Source organism: Orussus abietinus, unplaced genomic scaffold (genome assembly GCF_000612105.2).
Source record: "Orussus abietinus isolate OABI.00-Male unplaced genomic scaffold, Oabi_2.0 scaffold4, whole genome shotgun sequence".
NCBI classification, from domain to species: domain Eukaryota; kingdom Metazoa; phylum Arthropoda; class Insecta; order Hymenoptera; family Orussidae; genus Orussus; species Orussus abietinus.
The window spans coordinates 972,864-993,185 of NW_019396014.1; the positions used below are offsets into that span (position 1 = coordinate 972,864).

Below are 20,322 nucleotides of genomic sequence, written 5' to 3' on the forward strand. Positions count from 1 at the left end.
GATACTTCATCGAATGTAGACCTTTGGTTCCAATTTTATATTGGAGACATTTTGGATTACGGTATAAATTCTATACTATTTTATTCTTGTAATATATCGCATTACAAACTACGATTGTCTTTTTCGGCACTTAAAAGTGAACACAGTTACAATCTTATAAAATTATCACCCGAATCTTCGTGAAATTGCATTTAAAGAACGATCTCTCTACTAACTTGTTCCTAAGTACTTGATCGAAAGATAATTGACGTACTGGTGAGATCAATGATTTTTCCTACTTTTTACTATATTCTTAAAATATTGCAGTTTAAGTATTGCATATACTTATCAAGATATATGACTAAAAACAAAGAATTCATCTTCGCATCAATTCTTTGGCCCACTATTCACCATTCGCTATAATTGATTTTCCTTTGAACTTCTAATTTCATAATCGACGTCAATGACGTCGATACATTGTCTTTTGATTTGATTTATGGTACCTTGGCAGTGCCCTGTTTTTAGGCATCCTAAAATGCTTTTGCTCTGTTATAACTATAAATGTCGAGTATATACAATATACACTTTTTACGATGGTATAAAAATATAGAATCGCCGTCTTAAATACTAGAGCTTATTTTTTAACACAGGTTGAGTTATTCCTCATGAGCATTGGCGGAAGAGAAGAGGATCTTAAATTATTAAGTCTTTTTGATTGTGTATGATCCAACAACCATTCGATAAGGTGGCCATTGCATGTCTTCATAGCTTTCTTTAGAAATACATTAAACCATTTGTCGTTGCAATCCAGCCTACATCCTAAAAAATATTGCGAAATTGTATCAATTTTTTTATTTACCACTCAATGAAAGAAAAATATTAACTGATTAACTCTGATTTTGGATAACTAAATTTACCTGCTTGATAAAGTAAATCAAGGCAAGAAAGATCTTTCACCCTGGGATTATTTATGTAGTAATGCAATGCCACACAAAGAGCATCCTCTCCTGCTCGTGTTTTTTGGAAGGGATTGGCACCTGTAATAGGAAGAATGTAAGCCAATCAGATCGATAACGACACAATGCTTCAAAATACCTTTTGCTAGCATGTACTCCACTAGGCACGTATGACCGTTGTAGCAAACACGCTGAAACGGAGTTAGGCCATTTAGAGCGCACCTTGCATTGACGAGGTATGGACAATAAGTAACCAATTCAATACACTTGAGCGCGTACTGAGTCTTATGACATCTCTAGGAGAGTATAAATATTAGCGATACATTCTTGAATTATATATTCATTAATATTTACTGCTATTGTGACATAGCAGCGAGAACTTACATCCGAGGCAATTTGTAAGTCATTTAACAATTTCTTGTGGTTGAGGATAACGTCGCCTTTATTCATTGATGCAATACTGAAATCCCTCTTCATATCGTTACCTTCGCAGCATTCAATAACGGGATCATACCTTTCTGAAAGCGAATTATATAATATTTTGTATTGATTCCTTAATGTATCAGGCTCAGTAGGCATTATTATATATAAATACATGGCGAATGAATGACCGTTCTGTTAACAACAAACTCACTTCTAAGCTTGAGCAGCATACTTGTGACCACGGCAATAACGAGCAACACTGTGCACACTGCTGCACCGCTGGTGTCCATAGATTTAAGCGACTCTTCCGTCATTTTTACTAAAGTATCAAAAATTGTCACGTTACTGTTTATCTCCTCTAATGGTACGGCCACATTTTTCGTCACATTTCGGTGCAACAAGGCAAGAACTGTCATTTTCGCACTTTTCAATTCTTCTGCCATTCCCGCTCTAAAATCGCGTGGCAAGCGTCGTTTTTCACAGTTTATGAGGCGAAAGGTAACTCCAATTAAACTTGACTCCAAGCTTTATCGGCCATTTTGAATTTTTAGATTCAAACACGATTGGCAGTTTCCACTATTGGAAACCTTCCATTGGTTCACTCCGAACGAGGAAAGCCAATCACTTGGCGGCATTCAAATGATAAAATGGATCATGTTATTAATATTAGTTAACAACCTTTTGCAAAGACGAAAGGTCTTATCATCATGAGTTGATAAATGGGGTTAAGCATAGCTCTGATTGGCTTATCATCGTCGATGTGTTGGCGCGCCGCATTCCGTGTGACACTCGACGCATTCAGTAGGACTGTAAACTATGAAGACAGAGATGAGTTGGGAGATTGCTCGAGCACCCACGTGTAGTTTTGCCTGTATCATTTGCAGATAAAAAAATTAAGTAAGTGAAGGGTAAAGTGAAAGAGGGCGCCACGAGTGTTCTTCCCTTAATATCAAATGCGAGCAGTGTCGGTAAGCGTAAGTAAGCCACCATCGTCAACTGCTGCATGGTATTACCATCACGAGTACGTGAGCCGCCAACGGCAACTGGTAGATGGCACCGCCATCGCGAGTGCGTGAGCCCCTACCAGAAATTCATTGCGCCGTCTTTGGGGGCAAAAAACGGTGAAAGCTAACGTACGAAACCAGAGGGCAGCACAGAATGCGATCGCGCTACCCTGCCCGTGAGCAATCTCCCAACTCATTTCTGGCGAAGATGACCGCACGTTGTTGTTTATGACCATTTATGACGTTATGACCGCCAAATTTATTTGTAGTAAATTTCTCAAAAGAAAAAGGAGATAATGCCTTTGTTTCGTCGTTCGTAGGAAACCTTTCGCGGCCTTGATATTAATCTGGAGTCGTCCCTTAACGGTGACTGATAAGTAAAGTTGAATATCGAGTGAGAACATGTCACCGCCTCGAAGAAAGTCATGAAACGCGTCCAGACAATTTTTTGAAATTAATTCAGTTTCATGCAAAAGCCTTCATTACGTAACGCGGATATAAAGTCCGTAAGAGAATGTCGAGACACGTTATCGCATGTCATGGATGATAAGCAACGAAACGTTAAGCTGACAAGACTGCTGAAACAGAGACGTCATTTATAGGTTATCCCCGTCCCAGATATGGCCAATACTGGATTGCTGATTCTGACGAATCCAGCAAAGGTTGCTAAACTGCTGCCGATAGTGAAGGAACACGTATTAAAGACTTTGTATATTCAGTACTTTCCGGAAAGGAATGTCCTTCTTCCAGGAAATTGTAGCCTACAGGCTCAACTCTGGAGAGGACCTCAATACAGTCAGACCATGGCACGGATCTATTCTCTGGCATCCGTGTTCCCCTCTCGGCTGGATGTGCGAGTGCTACTTTCTAGCATGAAGAACCCTAGCGTATCTATTATCAATACTAAAAAACCTGTGGAGATAGTGATTTTCGATCGGACTTATAGTAAAAATGAAGCAAATACCTTCATACAAGATTGTCTGTCAAATACGTCGATGGGTTGCAGTTTTGTTACATTTGACGGTGATAAAGAGCAGCAGCGGAATGGCAGCAAAGAGGATCGGCAACACGAACTTGATCAAATATATGGGAACGTCGTACTAGGAGGTACGTTTGATCGCTTGCACAATGGGCACAAGATCTTCCTCGGAGAAGCTGTTCTTCGTTGTTCAAAGAAACTGACAGTTGGCATCACAGACGAGAATATGATATCTGGTAAGCACTGATTTCCTAAAGAAAGTAATACCATGTAAAATTATGAATGAACACTAGTTTCTTATGTTCAGGCAAGATTTTATGGGAACTAATCGAACCTTGTTCAAAAAGGATATCGGTTGTAAAAGATTTTCTAGAAGATGTTGATCCAACATTGAAGTACGATGTAGTTCCAATTAATGATATATATGGTCCTACTAAGGACGACCCTACCTTTGAGATGATAGTAGTCAGTGAAGAAACCAAGCGTGGAGGCGACAAAGTTAACGAACTGCGACAACAGAAAGGTCTTAGTAAGTTAGATGTTCACGTGGTTGAGTTGGTAAAGGATCAACTATGCCAGGAACACGAGGAAGCTAAAATCAGCTCTAGTAATCACAGAATGCGGTTGCTTGGCACAAGACTTCGCAGACCAGTAAATATTTTTTGCCATTTAAAATGTGTGCAATGATAATTCTTTTACTTATCATATGTTAAAATAGGTCTTTGATGACTATCTTATCTGCAGAATTTAAGCGATAAAGATTTAAAGCCTTACATCATCGGGCTCACTGGAGGTATAGCAAGTGGAAAGTCTTCGGTAGGAGATAAATTACAAAAATTAGGAGCAGGTCTTGTAAATTGTGATCGAATTGCTCACGATTTATACGAACCAGGCAAACAATGTTATAACTTGATCGTCGAGCATTATGGATCAGGTATTTTGAAGCCCGATGGATACATCGACAGGAAAGCTTTAGGTAGTTTGGTATTTAATGACAGGGTGAGTAGAACAGTAAGATATTTACATAGAAATGGAATATTTTACAACTGTTTTAATGTTAAATCATAAAATAACATGTGAAACATTGTTACAGGCCCAGTTAGATAAATTGAACAATTTGGTATGGCCTGCTATTTTTGAAGAAGCACAAAAGCAAATTCGGGAATACCATAAAAAAGGGTTCGATGTTATTGTGCTAGAAGCTGCTGTATTGATTCAAGCTCACTGGCAACATGTTTGTCACGAGATTTGGACTTGTATTATACCACAGGATGAGGTACTATCTAAGCTAATTAATCAGATATTTTCCTTGTCTATTTATTAAAAATGCAGTGTTATTCATATACGTATATACATTCTTTTTCAGGCAGTAAAACGCGTAATTGAAAGAAATGCATTAACAGAGGAAGAAGCTAGACTGCGAATTAAATCTCAGCCTACTAACACCGAGCAAATAAATGAAGCTCATGTTGTAATATCCACTTTGTGGAGTCATGAGTTTACCCAGCAACAAATTCAAAAAGCGTGGGATTCGGTGAGGGAAGATTTATCATGCTCAACAAAAGGCAATCAGGCCTAAATGTGCTACAAAAAAAAAAAAAAACCGTTTGCAAGTGCCAGTGCTAGAAATATTTAGCGTAAAAATTCTTTTTTTTTAAGGGCGATATCAAAACTCGTAAGTATAATGTTACGTGCCGGGATTATTTTAAACGAGGCTCCATATGTAGTACACATATGCAAGATGCTTCTTGGGTGTCAGGCTACCTTTCCACATAGTATGGTTACAATTTTGTAGCATTATTATTTGTAATTATTCAAAGACTTGCTAAACTGATGTAGGTATCTTGAAGGAAAAAAAAAAAAGAAAAAAAAAACCTATATTTAGTTATTGAGCGAGCAATTCACAAATTACAAAACAATAAGAAGGATCTGTAACCACGTACAAAACAGACATTGTGATATACCATTGGTTGTTGTGTCAAACTATGTTACACAGTATTGTTAAATAAAACCACCTGCGTTAAAGTAGGAACGATTCGACGTTACTATGTCTCCATACGTTTCTAAAGAATTAGCTAGTTTAATTTAATACTTGATCGATAACTTCCTAACGGGCTCCACCTGGTCTCACTTAACGAGAAGAATATTGTCCTCTACGATGTTGTTCTCTTCTTGATCGGTGTGCTCCTGCAGTCTCGTCACAAGGGTGCCCAAATACGATTGGAAATCCCGTTTTAATTTCTCCCCACTTTCCTGTACGTTGCAGCTCACCTGAGCAACTTTAGCGAACGTAGACGCTGGAATCGTAAGAGAAACATTATTACTCCATTAACGACAATCATACTTAAATAAATCCATTTTCCTTTCGTCGGCATTAAAATTTGGAACATGAACCGCCAGACTTCCCACTAGACATTTAAGAATTTCCAGCTGTATTTACGTAATTTTTTGGGAGCTTCGGGTGAATCGTTCTCGGGATCGAAATACAGCACCACGCAAGCATTGGGCCCGAGTCTGGTTTGATTGACAAAGTAATCGTACAGCTGTTCCAGCTCTCGCGGGTAATCTTGAGATTTTTCATTATATACGAAAATGACACCATGCGCGTCTCTTCTCATAGCGGGCCAACAAAACTCATACCTGGAATAAATGAATTTTATGCGATCACCCCAAAATAAAAAAATAGAAAACCAATTAAGACAGTTAACACCACATTTTCACATGAAACGTTACTTATGATCACCGCTACAGTCCCAAAGTTCGATGTCGACCTTAAGTCGAGCCGCTTTTGTGCCGCAATTCTGAGCTTCGAACTCCAAAATTCGAACGCCCTTCGTCGGTCTGTACTCCGGTGACATTTCCGTGGCATCGGCGAGAAAATTCGAAATCGTGCTCTTACCAGCCTTCGATTAAAGTAAAAGAATACCCTGATTTATCCGAGTGTCATATATATGTATATATATATTACTCGTCAATTTATAACCTCACCCCAACCGGTCCCACCACGACCAGCTTCAGAACTTGCATATTGTTAATGCAGAAGCATGAAATGCGCCGAGAACTCGGTACTAATGACACATTGTTTTGACATTGGTTACCATGGAGACCAATGTATACAAAAGCTGGAGAAGCAGAATTCTATTCTTCGCAATGCGCATGGCAACGTGACGCAATTGGTTGCTTGGATCACGTGGCGATAAAATATACTCTACGTTTCTATGCGCAAGTGCAAACAATTTAAGGGCGATATTTGATTTTTCTAACGCCGTCGCGCGATGGAACGAACGAGAGGTTTGATTAGCTGGAGAGAATGAATGGTGTATAATTCCCCTCATTTCGCAGATTTTCTGAAACTAAACATAATCTCTCATCAGCTTTGTCGCGCGACACGGAAGAATTAAATATCAGCCTAAAACCTGTTAATTGCCGATCATGGGTGTAACGATATCGCAAAGAACCCCGTAAAAATCTTCTTCAACTAATTTATTGCCTCGCAATATAGAATTAAACTCGAGGTCGGTATATAATAGTGACATCACAATTATTTAACTGGGCTGCAATAAACACGAAGTGCACCCTGAGTCTCGCGTCGGGAATGGGTTGAAATACTCAACGGTCAAGAAAAAAAAAAAAAAAAGAAAAAAAAAACGGTGTACAATGAGCGTATATTCTGCCTTAAAACGTCGTCGACTCTCGCTCAATCACTGCCCTGATTATTCGTCGGATAATATACAATTGTCGGGGGGTTACGTCTCGTGACGTACCGAATTATAATCGAAATCTATTTACGATCAAATATGATCTGGCACGATATAAGTAAAAATTTCGCGGGTAAGTAAAACGAAACGAACGACGTCGGTTCGATATACATCTGTTATATAAGACCGGCGGGAGGTAATGATTGGGGACATGCGATTAAGGAATAAATACTACCTCGACTTAACGACATAATAGAGCCATTAAATCGCCAGGCGTCGCGATAGCCCATTATCGAATTGCATCGCAGTGAAATTGATAAGTAACGTGAAAGAAAAGAAAAGGGGAAAAAAGGGGGGGGAACGCAACGGTCGCGGTTTACGTTGACTGCCGGATATGACATTGAATTCGAAGTCTCTTAGTAATTAGAATAGAAAGAGAGAGAGGAAAAAAAAGGAGGAAAGAAAACCTCGGTTTTCTTCGGGACGCCCCACGCTTAAGACGCCTGAACCTCCTCAGCAGATTCCACCTTGATTTCCTCGGGATAGGTTAAATCGTAGAGCGCTTGTAGAGCCGCCTTCGCCGCAATCTTCTTCGCGTCCTTTTTGTTCTTGGCTATAATAATAACAAAAATCTGGATAAATGACCCATAGATGCGAAAAGCATTGACTTTTGTCAGCCTGTCAGCCTTCGTGCAACATATTTAGTTTCACGGTGGAATTTAGATGTAGGATAATTTTATTAATTTTTACCTGAGCCTGAATACTCGACGCCGTCGATCTCGACCGACAGAGTGAACATGATATTCGGTGGATTACCGGTGCGATTGACTTCGACGTAAGTCAAGCCGGGTCTCATCTGGTTAAGCAACATGACTGGATGTATACTGGTGGCGTTGGCTGGGAGTTCTTTCTGAACGACGGCCTTTTGTTCCTTCTTAACTTTTCCAGGCACGACTCCTGGTCTGGGCACCGGCACGACGGTTCCCTGGTTTTGCCACTCGAGGAAGAGTTTGTACAGGGCAAAACTCGCCAGCGAGCTCCAGGGTATCTCCTCGGTCTCGTCCACGGCTACGTCGGTGGCCATCGGAGTGACCTCTGATTGATTCTCCTCCTTCATCGGAGTTTCAGTGGTCTCACTGACTTGATTGGACTGGCCATCTGACTCTGCATCTATTCTTGCCTTCATGGCAGCCGTAGTCATTTTTTCCAAAAGCAAGCACTTAAGAGCATTCTCCGCAGCATTCTGACGAGCCAGAGGCTTTGACAGGCCTTGTCCAATGTAGGTCTTTCCATCGATCTGTAAAAGACAAAGGTTTCGTGTCACTCTCAATTTGTACGTACAATTTATTTTACACTTAAACCTGGATTGTTCTCGATTAGTACTAAGGTATATCGAACAGAAAGCCTCTACCTCAGCATGGACCAGAAACAGTGAATTCTGAAGAGACGATTGTGTCTCTGGGAACGTAAACTGGACGCCGGTCTTCATTTCGTTCAAGACCATTATAGCATTCTTTGGTTGCAAGGTTTTCCTCAGTCGCTGGTTCATACGCAGTCGCTTCAGCTTCCTGTTGACCTTGACTGCAAGTGAAATATTGACATCAAAATTGAGACAAGGGAGAAACCTCATAGTCAACTTCTAGAAACCAACAAATCAGACATCATAATTCACACTGGCTCCTGATTGCTCGGGCTTCGACAGCACACAAGAGCTGGAGCGACTACTAGCAAAACATAGGACCTTCAAATTTGCGCAGTGTATTTTCATCAGGATGAAAAATATACTATATACGACCAAAGCATGGATTACGATCCAAGAGAAAATATTACTCACAGCCTGGAATTTTGGATCGCTTCCATCTAGGGAGGTTTCCTTCCTGGCTCTCGACTTCCATGCTATCGTTGGCCTGTCCATCGATTTTCTCCTCTTGAACTACAGGTGTCGGAGCAGGAACTGGTGGAACAGGTGTTGGGGCAGGTGGAGTGGTTACAGCAGGACCTGTTCCAGTCACCGGAGTGCTTTGCTTCAGTATCGGCTTCAGTCGTTGTGGCTGTGGAGTGGTGGGTGGCTGCTGCTTAATTTGTGGCGGCGGCTGCTGCTGCTGCTGTTGCTGTTGCTGCGGAGGCTGTTGAAGGTTCATCTGTTGCATGGATCGATTAGCAATGCCCTGCTGTGGCATCGGTGACTGTGGCTTGAAGGGGGTTTGCGGTTGTATCGGTGGCTTCTGATAACCGGACTGCTGTTGCTGCTGACCCGGTGAGTTTTGGTAATTCCCTTGGGGGCCGAACTGCAATTCAGAGGGTGGGTCGCCGCTACACAAGGAACCTCTACGGCTGTGCTATACCACCAGGGCCCAGCGTCGCATATGCAGTGTCGAGCAGCCTAACGCTGCCATCATAGCTAGCACCGGCCAAGTTCCCTTCGACAGTGGCCGACGTCTCTTAACTCGTAAATCGAGTCAGATCGTTCGTCGACACGCCTCAAGGTGGTATCTTCCATCGCAGCCTCCCTGCGCTGCTACGACACGTGCCTAGCTCTGACCTCAAGCCTATCGCCAAATTAAATTTTATATCTTGTAACACTCTAACTGAATTCAAGAACTCCATGAGCGTCATTTATAGTTAAACCTCTGACAGAATCCTTATTCATTTTGGAAGAAAATTTTTTTGGATTTAACATAAGTGAATCTAACCTCGTTAAGAGATTATGTTCATGTACTGGTCGTGGAGAGGAACCAGGTACACCGTGTCGCAGCAGCGTCTCCATCGGACTTGCTTAGGCACGAGCTCAGCACGAATTACCAAGGCAACGATCTACGACAGGCCGTGCTATGAGGGCAACTGGCGAACTTGCCCCTGGCGGAACGCACCTCCTCGGTACAGTTGTATAGCTACTGGGGCCTGCATTGCAGGGGAGGGGGACACGGGGACCACTAATTAGTACATGCAAGCATAATGGCTATTGATTTCTCGCCCTCATTCTCAATCGATGACTCGATGTGCAGAAAACACTAGATTCCGTTTCCTGCTCTCTCGGTGCTTTCCTTTTTCTTCCTCCCTCGTTATTCGATCACAATGTATCGTGTCGTGGAGGAATAATAGAAAAACAAGAGAGCCGTGTGTGAATTCAGCAGTTTCCGCCGCCGTTCGAATCTGAGTTGAGAGTAATTCATCGTCGGAATTGAGTTTAAGACAAGTCGAAGGACAGAAAGAGAAATATTTTTAGTCATTTCTGGAAAATAAAGATTAACGACCATTTTGGGAGTACCCAAAGGAAAGTTTAGTACCTCTTCTGTCTAGAATTCTTGAACAAGTGAATAGCTATAGATGTGTATATATAGTTTTCGAAGTTTGAACAAAAATACTGCACAGTGGTCAGTGTACTAAAATTTCCATTGGAACGTAATTGTAATATAATTATCAATTAAAATTTGTTATACTCCCGTCAGTTCCTTGTCTTAAACAACTTTACAGATAAGAATAGAATATATTATAAGGAACAGCTTACGCTATTCCACTTGTACATGATAAGTGTTTCCGAACACCTGTCTTGTGCATCATTCGCAATCTTATAGTCAGGTAACAATGAAATCAATCACAAGCTGTATAATAAAAATTCTCAGTAGATATTGTAATACATACAAAGATAATGCATTCGACGGTGCACCAGACAGATTTTTCAATAGGGAGAAATTGTATTTTCCTCGTGAATTGGGGGTGCACAAAATATAAAATAAACTGGCTCACAAAAATTGAAACTGGGTACATATATAAAAAAATCTAAGACAAATGGAAGTGAAAATTGCAAAAAAGTACATTAATGTGCTGAAAAAATGCATTTTATAGTTGTATTCCATAATTGCAAGTATGATTTCTCTTCAATACGCTGCAATAATATTCTACATGCTTTTAAAATGTAAAAAAAAAAAACATTCTTAATGAAGATTTTCAAGATAGATTTTATCAGAAAACGTGACGTTACACCACCACGTAACTGGCAAAACTTAGAATAGTTCCAAAAGTGCTCAGGTAACATCTATTAAAGGCTCCGACTATTAATAACTTTAAAATATATTTAAGTCGGCTCGAAACTTACTGAATTCGACGATTGAAACGGCGCCCCTCCGGAACTGTTCATGTTACCCCTGGCTGTAAATAAAATAATCATTATTACATTTCAACGAAAACTAAATAATTAAGAATGTATGCAAAAGATGTGACAAGTTTATATTTAAACATAAATTATATAATTACTTCATACGGCATTGTTAAGGAAATGCATTTACTTTCAAAATAATAGGAAATAATTAAAATGTTAAGCTTATGTATAAATGTGTGTGCCTCCGAGATAGGATTATTTTCTCTGTATATATACACTAAACAAAAAGGAATCGCTACTCTAGGTCATACACAGAAGAATATTACAATAAATACTCATACTTAAGAGTAATTTCCTCTCAATACTGAAATAAAAATACAAAGCTCCGTTGTTGCTTGCTGCTGTCGATTCAGACTCTCATGCATAATACGAGGATGTATCTAGCTCAAATCTGATGAGATCCACTCAGAACAATTTACTATCCAACGCAGAACTAAAAGCGTAAAACGGAACCGACAATCATGAGCTCTAGTGAATCGAAATTGAATAAGCGAAGACAATGGCCACCCTCAGTCGCCCTTCAACCATTAAACGCAGCTCGCAACAGCCGCCATTTTTCCTGACACCGGCATAGTATTGATTTTCCATAGCGCTTAATCAGCCATCCTCTGCCGCCCTGTTCCCGTGCATCTTGATTCTACATTCATGCAAACGCGTCGCCATGCAACCAGGCGAAGAAACGTCGATAAAATGTGTCTTCCCTATCTTCAGCGATAAATTCTCGACAAGACTCACCGTTCACGTAGCCCTGACTTTGCCTGCTCCTGGTGTACATTTTTCACGGCTGCTTTGCGAGCTGAATTACTGGAAAAGTCGAAACCTTCGGATTGCGTTCTCTCGCGGCGAAGTTAAAGTCAAACTTTGAGACACTCGATTACCTTCAAACAACAGTCAAGTTACACTCGAGTTATTTTTCGCTACGAGCTTCTTCCTCTGCACTTGAAACACCGACGTGCACCGACGCCAGACGGGAAGAAATCTGCGGGTCTACGGAAATGACGCGCGTAACTACGCTAGTCAAGAGACGCTTCGTTGAGTCGTTTCTCTTGTATCCTCGATAATTGGCCAATCGGGGAACAGCTCCACTGGAATAGGCCAATCACCGTGGAGGAAGAAATGCGCGCCAATGGAATACCTGCCCGACGTGCACCTGCATGATAGCATCGTAGCATAATTTAATATGAGAAACAAGGATGTATTAATGACCATAATTTAATGCTAGTGTAATTTCTAACGTGGATTAAAGTAATTAAGAGTTACGGAAATTTTTTGAGTCGGCTCATTATAGGTTAGAGCTGGTCTCGTATGACCAACCAATCGGCGGCAACTTGATTTTAGAGATGGCGAATGTGTACCTTTATAAAGATAGGGTCGCAGTGTATGTGTTGTCTCTTTCTGTAGTGCAGCTAGACCCTAAGCAAAGTGTATACGTCAAAGTTGAGTTGAATCCCCGAAAGAGGGAAGACGTCTGCTTCTTTTCGATATTTTAGCATAGCTATCCAGATTTTTCAGACAAAATGGGAAATGCGGATACAAAGCTTAATTTCAGAAAAGCTGTTGTGCAGCTGACGTCGAAAACTCAGGTAAAATAATAATTCCGGATAATTGACAAGTGGTTTGGATGTTTTATCTGTTTTACTCATAACAAGAAGCTTCTTATAGCCATATGAGAGTGAAAGGTAATGACAGTATTTCTTACTTACAGCTGATAGATGCAGAGGATGACACATTTTGGGATCAATTCTGGTCTGAAAATGTTTCGAATGTTCAGGATATCTTTACTCTGATTCCTGCACCTGAAATTCGAATCTTAAGGGAAGAGGCACCTTCAAATTTAGCTACGTTATGCTACAAAGCCGTTGAAAAGCTGGTGAAGGCTGTAGATAACAGTTGTCGTACACAGAGGGAACATCAGACAGTACTTAATTGCTGCCGTCTATTAACGCGGCTGTTGCCTTATATCTTCGAGGACCCGGATTGGAAGGGATTCTTTTGGTCGAGCTTACCGGGCAGAGAGGATGACGAATGCGTACCATTGGCTCACTCTCTCCTTAATGCGATTTGTGTAAGGCATCTTGGATAAGAAATATTGGTACATTGGAATTTTAATCAATCTGCAAGTGTTCATTGACGTTTTAGGATTTATTATTTTGCCCTGACTTTACGGTTGCCGTTAACAGGAAATCTGGCCCGGTAAGTTTATGAACATCTTGTTATATTTGTTATTTTTTCTTGATGGCGGATAAATTTTGCTTGTTTGTTTACCAGGATAAAGCAGAGGAATTGCAATCAATTGATAGTTGTGAATATATATGGGAGGCTGGTGTGGGATTCGCACATTCACCACCGATGCATCTAGATCATAATTCAAACAGGACAGAGTTACTAAAACTTTTATTGACTTGTTTTAGCGAGACTATGTATAATCCTCCCACAGATCTATCTGTTTCACCTAATAGATGGATTCAGCATCTCACGAGTACTGAAAATAGGTAACAAATTTTTCCTTGCTACTAGGAGCTACTATATATTTTTTAATTGAGTATTAAATATAATTTTCTTTTTATTTTCCTAATATTCTTTCAGACATGCTCTACCAATGTTTACATCCTTACTGAACACAGTTTGTGCATACGACCCAGTTGGTTTTGGAGTACCATATAATCACCTCTTATTCGCCGACTCCTCAGAACCATTGGTCGATGTTTCATTGCAGATTTTAATAGTTACTTTAGACCATGATACCAGTGGGGGAGGGCCCACGGAAGAAGGGGCTGCAGGAGACAATCTGTTCATTAATTATTTAAGTCGCATACACCGGGATGAAGGTAAATTTCCATTTTTAACTTGAATTAATTCGACGGATTAAAGTCTATCTATCCACAGATTTCCAATTTGTACTAAGGGGAATCACCAGGTTACTTAATAATCCCTTAATGCAAACGTATCTACCGAATTCAATGAAAAAGGTTCATTTTCATCAGGAGTTGCTTGTATTCTTTTGGAAAATGTGCGATTATAACAAGAAATTCCTTTACTATGTACTCAAGAGTTCGGATGTTCTCGAAGTGCTCGTACCCATTTTGTATCACCTCAATGATTCCAGAGCTGATCAGTGTGAGTATAGAAAGGTTTTTAAAAATGTCCCATATGATTTTTTTGTTATAATTATAATTTTACAATTACTCAGCACGGGTTGGCTTGATGCACATTGGAATATTTATTCTCCTTCTCCTGAGTGGTGAACGTAATTTTGGAGTCCGACTGAATAAACCCTACACCGCATTCACCCCAATGGACATTCCAGTATTTACAGGTACTTCATACAAGAAAAATAATTATTATTAAATACTGTAAAATGTGCTTTTCTCTACTATTCACATATCTTAAAATAAAAATTTGTTATTCTCTTTAATTTTTCCAGGCACTCATGCCGATCTGTTGGTCACCGTCTTTCACAAGATTATTACGACTGGTCATCAAAGACTGCAACCCCTCTTCGATTGCTTGCTGACCATCCTTGTCAATGTTTCACCTTATTTGAAGACCTTGTCAATGGTTGCCAGTACGAAATTGCTGCACCTCCTGGAAGCTTTCAGTACACCATGGTTTTTATTCTCCTCCCCCACGAACTACCACTTGGTTTTCTTCCTTCTTGAAATGTTTAATAACATAATTCAGGTAATCGGTTTTTGGTGGAATCACATTTGTATCTATTTATTTGCTGAAGAGGCTCTATTTTTTAATTTAACTTTTAGTACCAATTTGATGGTAACAGCAATCTCGTATATACCATAATACGAAAGAGGCAAGTGTTCCATGCTGTAGCTAATTTGCCCAGCGACTGCAACACGATCGCTAAGTCTTTAAGCAAGCGACAGAGAAAATCCATCTCAGCTAGCACGTCGAACGAAAACGTTAATGAAATCGTTATGGAAGGATCTCATCCAGCACAGCCTGCAGAGCCCGGTACCCTGAAAGCTTCATTGCTAGAAACACCAGGTCAGGTTATTTTTGACATTAAGTTTTCTGAATTTATTAAATGACATTAATTGTGAGCGTCGTCTTTGCAGGCATCGAGAAGATGACTGAGAAGGAATCTGCTCATCCACTGAGCCCATCCGTTGAGATCGAAGTAGGTAAAGCAACAGTCAGCAGCAATCGACAAGGTGGTGGCAATGCACAAGACGATCTCTTGAGTACGAATAAAAGGAGTACTGTGATTCAGGTAATGAAGAAAAAAAAAGCAGTAATCCTTTAATTTAGTTCCCTTGTTGACGTTACTGCATGAACATTTTCAGAAAGGTGGAATTCGCGTAGCAGAGCAATCTGTATCATCGAGTGGAGTAAATCAATGGGTTCCTTCAAGCGAATGGGTTCATCAGTGGAAAAGCAAACTCCCATTACAGACCATTATGAGATTACTCCAAGTTCTTGTACCTCAAGTGGAGAAAATTTGTATCGATAAGTATGTAAATATTTCTCTAGAAATTTTCTTTTCTTCGCAAATGATTTATCTCGTTTTTCAGATTAGTTCTACTTGATGACGAACACGTTAATGAAGATTTTTTTTTGCAGAGGTCTGACTGATGACAGTGAAATCTTGAAGTTCTTGCAGCATGGCACATTGGTAGGATTGTTGCCAGTGCCTCATCCGATCCTCATTCGAAGGTATCAAGCTAATGCTGGGACCACTGCTTGGTTCCGCACTTACATGTGGGGAGTGATATATTTGAGGAACGTAGAGCCACCAATTTGGTATGACACCGATGTTAAACTATTTGAGATACAGAGGGTCTAAAGTTATGTCCATTAGGATCACTGAAATCCCATCATCATCATGATCATTGAATTAAAGAGTCCTTGATTGACATATACTTCACCAAGATGAAATCTGTTGCAATCAGGACTCAGTGTGAACAAGATTACGCAATGTAAGAGACGATGACAAAATCATCTTTTTCGACAGAAGTGACGTTTACAAATAGGACAAGAATAATGCAGATTGAAAAGGGCATGATAAATAGAGCGGGACTTTTAACGTTGTTCAGAGAGTTTTTTGATGTTACAGAAAGTAGAGAATCCACCAAGGTATCTAAGGTTAAGCGGTTAGAATTGTCATAACACGTGTGGTATGGTATACGTACGAAATACGTATATGGAATACGATTGGAAAAAATTGTTTACAGTGATCGAAGAAAGGCAAAGGTTATTTTACTACACTTAGGGCTAACTTAATGGAATCTCAATAGAATGCCCAATGTCAATGGCTTTTGTACTTTGCCATGCCTCTTTATATGGAAACCCATTTTTATCTGGATTAAAATGTTGCACCGATTATTGGCTTGAAAGTACTGCAGGAATAGGTTCATCTGTACTCGATGAATGCTCTTGCAATGCATACGAGATATTCATCTATTTATTGCAATTATATAAGTATACAGATAAAGTATGTATATATATATAGGAATATATTCTCCTTCATGTTTCATTGTTGTTAACGGAATTGCCTTTTTGTTAACAATGTGTCAGTTACGAGATCTGTATTTTACTTTATCAACTTTTAGTATTACAGATGTACGTAAATTCATAGACGTCAAAGTGTAGATACCTTGTTTCTGGAGACATTTCCGAGAAACTCATCTTGATTCCATTAACTTGATCTCTGGAAGTGTAATATTTTTTTTGCAAATGTTTCAATTTGAATAGTAATTTATTATTAGCCCATTGCCAAATAAGCCAATTATTCGTTACACATAGATGTGTATTTATTAAGAAACATTCATCGATTACTCGTGCGCCTATTCTTAGGATGTTCGAGATGATTGATTCTTGGATCGCTAGTGCAGTTGAAGCTCGTCAAATGATAAGATAAGTTAATGTAAAAATGGAGTATTTATTATTATGTACTGTACCCGTACGGCAGTAAGTGCGCAGTGTGTATACGCGGCGGGTCTCTTGTATCGGAGAGAGAGATATATATTACATCTTTTTGGCCAATAAAGCTTGGCATTGAAAAGAGATTAGGCGCCAGTGTTTAAGCACTACGCTTATCGCAATTCTGTATGACTTCTTATCCAGTGCATGTACGTGTCAAGAGTGTGGCTGCATCGGTGACATGAGAGCGATCCCTCATTCGCCGAGGGGTAAAATTGTCATAATAAAAAATTGAACGAATCTAAATACATACGCGTCCGTGCTTATGCAGACTTGAATTGTAAAGTCTTGCGGAAATTGTTCTGTAATTCCCGCTACTGTTCTAATAAACCGATCATTCCACTCTTCGACTCGGTGTTTCTCATTGCGTACCTATAAATCTAAATCCTTAATCTAAAATTTTTATGTAAGCCATTATAGAGTACATGTTTCATTGAATAGGTAGCATTGCTTCGACAGAAATTATAATTGCATGATTAACGTAGGGTTTGATTCACAAAGCACATTTTGTTTACTTTTTAGATAAGCAGTTGTGTGCTGCGGCGCTGGATAACCTCTTAAAAATACTTCAAAAAAGATAAACCGGTTTGTGCTGATTATGTTTCACCGACTTAATTGTGTGCAGTGGTGAATAACCTTTTATAAACATTTAAAAAAAAGATTTACCTGATTCATGCCACACTTCAACACATATGTGTTTTCACTATTTTAGTTTTAAAAAAGTATTAGAGTAACATTTGTCGTGAAAAATCCTTTTGTAAGGATGTTTTTATAATTCTGTCAATTTTGGCACTTCATTCCAATGCGTGTGCAATAAGCATGTAAAAACATAGGTTAAAAAAATTCGTAAGCGTAAATTTTTTGTAGGAATAAATAATCTTAAATAAAATTAAATGTGCTAGTTGAGGCTTCATTTCGTCCAGGGTTTTTTTAGCTTCGATAAAAGATGACCCTGCTTCTATGTTTTCAATGAAATTTCGCCGTAGCACGTCATATTGAGACCTTATCCCGTTTGTATCACAGACGTGAGATTCAATTAACTTGAAAAACTGTATAGCAACTACATCTCATCTCTGATTGGCAACGTATGCAAATTTTAATGCTCTCACTTGACATCAGAGATGAGATTGCTCTAGAGCCATAAAGACTAGAATAGAGTATATACTAACCGATTATATGATTACATCATTTTGTCTTCCCCGCAAGCAAGACATTTCGCTGATTGCTTCGAATCATCACTGTATAAGTCATGATGCTTCCAAAAGTGAGTTGTAAAGATTCGCTCGACATAATTACTGCTCAACGTATAACCTTGTCATATGCAGGCGGAGGGGCTTCCTCAGGTGAGTCTGGCGGTGGAATTAATATAGCAATGTGATAAGGTGGTGGCGGATTTTGTCTGTTTGTGGGAATCGGTGCAATGTTTTCGTTGACTATGGCATTTGTTGCTGTCAAAACAGTGACAGGATTGTCCTGGCTGCGAGATTCTTGATGATGAGAATGTCGAGACCTCCGACGAAGTATGGAGTAAAAACAGCCCGACAATAATAGAGTAACCAATAGACCGCAGAACAGTAGCACTTCCAGACCTGTACCCTATGAGTGAAATATTAAATTATAGTTCATCTTAGATGCAATTGAAGATTCTTGAAACCAAGACACAAATACTATTGATTTTTTTCTATAACCAGTGAAGTTTATACCTGGTGGTCGAAATAAAATTTGGCTGCGGCTACAAATCCAATTGCAAGTACAAATGTAATCCACACGCCACAGCTTAGTCTGTAACCAGCCAGTTCGGCGTCGCTGAAGTCTGAGAAATGCAACAGACCTCTGCTCGTGTCATTGATGACAGGTAGTGTCAGTCGATCGTTCCCAACGGTGCCCACGTTACTGCCGAACAGAGAAAACAGATCTGAGTATAATCCCGATGCTTTCTTGTTTAAGTATGTTTGTCACTAGTGCAAAAAAATTGCTCCACATCAAATGGTAAAAAAAGAATGAACTGCGATTAAAATTAGATAGATGAATCGCATCCTTCTCACTCTTTGACAGGAACGAGTATGTTTGGCTAAAGTAACATTAACCAAAAGGGCGATTCATTTACGCTTCCACTCTTAGATATGTACAAGCGAGTCACCCTGTGTATAAGAAGAACATGTTCCTCGGTATCCTCTTAGTAGACCTTTTCTTTAATTACTTAGGGAAGTTGTTCGGCTGTAGGTGCTGCGAGGGGTCACCAGAGAATCTACTCTCATAACCATTCCTTGAGATGGATCTTGGTGGTCTAGCAGTGAGTACATTACTGGGTCCTGGTGGGTTACCAGTGCCATTCAGACTCTGAAATCGATGAACCGGAGTAACCATTAGTGGTCTCGTGCATCTGCCTCGTCGATGTTGACCTAACGATCATAGATATCCATTGATCGACTATATCGATGTATAATCATAGAAAAGGTTAAAAGCTTTTACTTACTGGAACAGGTTTTAGGCAGCAGAGTGGCAGGATAGCGACGACCGCCAAAGCCACTGTGCCTGCCTGCTGGCTTGTCGATCCAGAAATGCATGGGCTGGTTACTCACTAATAAAGAGATAACTTTTAAGTTCTCGTTTTGAGGATGCAGTCGACCTAAAGTTCAAACCATGCAATGATAATCCTTAACGATATAAGTTAATTATTGAAATATATTAATTGTTTATAAGATCTGATAAAAAAATATAATTTATTGCAGCGAGACAGAAAACAATGAAAGTTCCAGGGTACGAACCTTAAGAATTCTCAGATATCGGAGTGGCAAGGTAGCAGCAGCCACGAAGCTTTCGTGTCTGCCTGCCAGTTTGTCGATGTAAATATACATAAGGAGTTGTAAATTATATCCGAGTGACTTAGTAGTACATCGTTCCCATCTTGTGGATCGTTAAGCGACGCAGAGGAAAACGTCGAAGTCTCACCGCCGATCGCAAGAGGCTTGAGATTCAAGTACCGCTACGTGTACAAACGCGTTCTGGATCATCGTCCGAAAGCCCAAAAGTCTCCAGTTTACTGTTCATAGCTTTCTCGAGAAAGAAGAAACAGACAGTGCGAATCTATACGAATCTAGCTAAACGTTCTTTCAATCCATCAATCGCCGTACATCACATATACAACTGCCTGTGGATTTTGGTTAGTGATAAAATTGGACAAATA

At 39.8% G+C, this 20,322-nt stretch overlaps 6 protein-coding genes across 9 annotated transcripts; 2 read left to right on the top strand and 4 right to left on the bottom strand.

Moving 5' to 3' along the window:
• Positions 1-56: 56 nt before the first annotated feature.
• Positions 57-2,221, bottom strand: LOC105695655. The gene is made up of 5 exons (XM_012417424.1): positions 1,570-2,221; positions 1,320-1,453; positions 1,075-1,231; positions 897-1,016; positions 57-798 (listed from the first exon to the last, which is right to left on the bottom strand). Exons 1-5 carry the CDS (start codon positions 1,799-1,801, stop codon positions 614-616), a joined length of 828 nt encoding a protein of 275 aa, XP_012272847.1. The 5' UTR covers positions 1,802-2,221; the 3' UTR covers positions 57-613.
• Positions 2,222-2,586: 365 nt separating this feature from the next.
• LOC105695754 (bifunctional coenzyme A synthase) lies at positions 2,587-5,369 on the top strand. Its single transcript, XM_012417636.2, has 5 exons — positions 2,587-3,577; positions 3,649-3,992; positions 4,086-4,340; positions 4,435-4,617; positions 4,708-5,369. The coding sequence occupies exons 1-5, from the start codon at positions 2,983-2,985 to the stop codon at positions 4,918-4,920; spliced, it is 1,590 nt and encodes a 529-aa protein (XP_012273059.1). The 5' UTR covers positions 2,587-2,982; the 3' UTR covers positions 4,921-5,369.
• A 69-nt stretch (positions 5,370-5,438) lies between these two features.
• LOC105695756 (intraflagellar transport protein 22 homolog) lies at positions 5,439-6,691 on the bottom strand. Its single transcript, XM_012417638.2, has 4 exons — positions 6,330-6,691; positions 6,075-6,244; positions 5,782-5,981; positions 5,439-5,638 (listed from the first exon to the last, which is right to left on the bottom strand). Exons 1-4 carry the CDS (start codon positions 6,366-6,368, stop codon positions 5,469-5,471), a joined length of 579 nt encoding a protein of 192 aa, XP_012273061.1. The 5' UTR covers positions 6,369-6,691; the 3' UTR covers positions 5,439-5,468.
• A 118-nt stretch (positions 6,692-6,809) lies between these two features.
• Positions 6,810-12,171, bottom strand: LOC105695755 (interleukin enhancer-binding factor 3 homolog). 3 transcript variants are annotated; one of them, XM_012417637.1, is made up of 7 exons: positions 12,077-12,171; positions 11,934-12,002; positions 11,136-11,188; positions 8,874-9,327; positions 8,451-8,620; positions 7,790-8,336; positions 6,810-7,652 (listed from the first exon to the last, which is right to left on the bottom strand). In XM_012417637.1, the coding sequence occupies exons 2-7, from the start codon at positions 11,971-11,973 to the stop codon at positions 7,534-7,536; spliced, it is 1,383 nt and encodes a 460-aa protein (XP_012273060.1). In that variant the 5' UTR covers positions 11,974-12,002; positions 12,077-12,171; the 3' UTR covers positions 6,810-7,533. The 3 variants fall into 3 exon arrangements, with proteins under 3 accessions (XP_012273060.1, XP_023290361.1, XP_023290360.1); XM_023434593.1 differs by lacking the exon at positions 12,077-12,171 and adding an exon at positions 9,733-9,940 and having other exon boundaries at positions 8,874-9,588; XM_023434592.1 differs by lacking the exon at positions 12,077-12,171 and having other exon boundaries at positions 8,874-9,940.
• A 544-nt stretch (positions 12,172-12,715) lies between these two features.
• On the top strand, positions 12,716-17,482 carry LOC105695791 (protein HID1). The gene is made up of 12 exons (XM_012417710.2): positions 12,716-12,781; positions 12,904-13,263; positions 13,338-13,391; positions 13,467-13,690; positions 13,785-14,026; positions 14,085-14,315; positions 14,389-14,514; positions 14,623-14,879; positions 14,957-15,200; positions 15,272-15,426; positions 15,500-15,666; positions 15,777-17,482. The coding sequence occupies exons 1-12, from the start codon at positions 12,716-12,718 to the stop codon at positions 15,997-15,999; spliced, it is 2,349 nt and encodes a 782-aa protein (XP_012273133.1). The 3' UTR covers positions 16,000-17,482.
• Positions 17,075-20,277, bottom strand: LOC105695792. 2 transcript variants are annotated; one of them, XM_012417713.1, is made up of 5 exons: positions 19,904-20,277; positions 19,612-19,716; positions 19,336-19,537; positions 18,839-19,028; positions 17,075-18,731 (listed from the first exon to the last, which is right to left on the bottom strand). In XM_012417713.1, the coding sequence occupies exons 2-5, from the start codon at positions 19,700-19,702 to the stop codon at positions 18,435-18,437; spliced, it is 780 nt and encodes a 259-aa protein (XP_012273136.1). In that variant the 5' UTR covers positions 19,703-19,716; positions 19,904-20,277; the 3' UTR covers positions 17,075-18,434. The 2 variants fall into 2 exon arrangements, with proteins under 2 accessions (XP_012273136.1, XP_012273135.1); XM_012417712.1 differs by having other exon boundaries at positions 19,612-19,764.
• Positions 20,278-20,322: the final 45 nt, after the last annotated feature.

Coding starts and splice junctions, on each gene's coding strand:
- LOC105695655 (XM_012417424.1), bottom strand. CDS start 1,801: ATGGCAGAAGAATTGAAAAGTGCGAAAATGACAGTTCTTGCCTTGTTG. Junction 1,232..1,319: donor ACTTACAAATTGCCTCGGAT/GTAAGTTCTCGC, acceptor ATACTCTCCTAG/AGATGTCATAAGACTCAGTA. Junction 799..896: donor TGATTTACTTTATCAAGCAG/GTAAATTTAGTT, acceptor AATATTTTTTAG/GATGTAGGCTGGATTGCAAC.
- LOC105695754 (XM_012417636.2), top strand. CDS start 2,983: ATGGCCAATACTGGATTGCTGATTCTGACGAATCCAGCAAAGGTTGCT. Junction 3,578..3,648: donor AGACGAGAATATGATATCTG/GTAAGCACTGAT, acceptor TCTTATGTTCAG/GCAAGATTTTATGGGAACTA. Junction 3,993..4,085: donor GCACAAGACTTCGCAGACCA/GTAAATATTTTT, acceptor TCTTATCTGCAG/AATTTAAGCGATAAAGATTT.
- LOC105695756 (XM_012417638.2), bottom strand. CDS start 6,368: ATGCAAGTTCTGAAGCTGGTCGTGGTGGGACCGGTTGGG. Junction 6,245..6,329: donor TCGTGGTGGGACCGGTTGGG/GTGAGGTTATAA, acceptor CTTTAATCGAAG/GCTGGTAAGAGCACGATTTC. Junction 5,982..6,074: donor GACTGTAGCGGTGATCATAA/GTAACGTTTCAT, acceptor CATTTATTCCAG/GTATGAGTTTTGTTGGCCCG.
- LOC105695755 (XM_012417637.1), bottom strand. CDS start 11,973: ATGTACACCAGGAGCAGGCAAAGTCAGGGCTACGTGAACG. Junction 11,189..11,933: donor AAGTCAGGGCTACGTGAACG/GTGAGTCTTGTC, acceptor TTTTATTTACAG/CCAGGGGTAACATGAACAGT. Junction 9,328..11,135: donor CGTTTCAATCGTCGAATTCA/GTAAGTTTCGAG, acceptor TCTGAATTGCAG/TTCGGCCCCCAAGGGAATTA.
- LOC105695791 (XM_012417710.2), top strand. CDS start 12,716: ATGGGAAATGCGGATACAAAGCTTAATTTCAGAAAAGCTGTTGTGCAG. Junction 13,264..13,337: donor CTCTCCTTAATGCGATTTGT/GTAAGGCATCTT, acceptor TTGACGTTTTAG/GATTTATTATTTTGCCCTGA. Junction 15,427..15,499: donor AAAGGAGTACTGTGATTCAG/GTAATGAAGAAA, acceptor GAACATTTTCAG/AAAGGTGGAATTCGCGTAGC.
- LOC105695792 (XM_012417713.1), bottom strand. CDS start 19,702: ATGCATTTCTGGATCGACAAGCCAGCAGGCAGGCACAGTGGCTTTGGC. Junction 19,538..19,611: donor GCTGCCTAAAACCTGTTCCA/GTAAGTAAAAGC, acceptor TATGATCGTTAG/GTCAACATCGACGAGGCAGA. Junction 19,029..19,335: donor CAGCCGAACAACTTCCCTAA/GTAATTAAAGAA, acceptor TCTGTTCGGCAG/TAACGTGGGCACCGTTGGGA.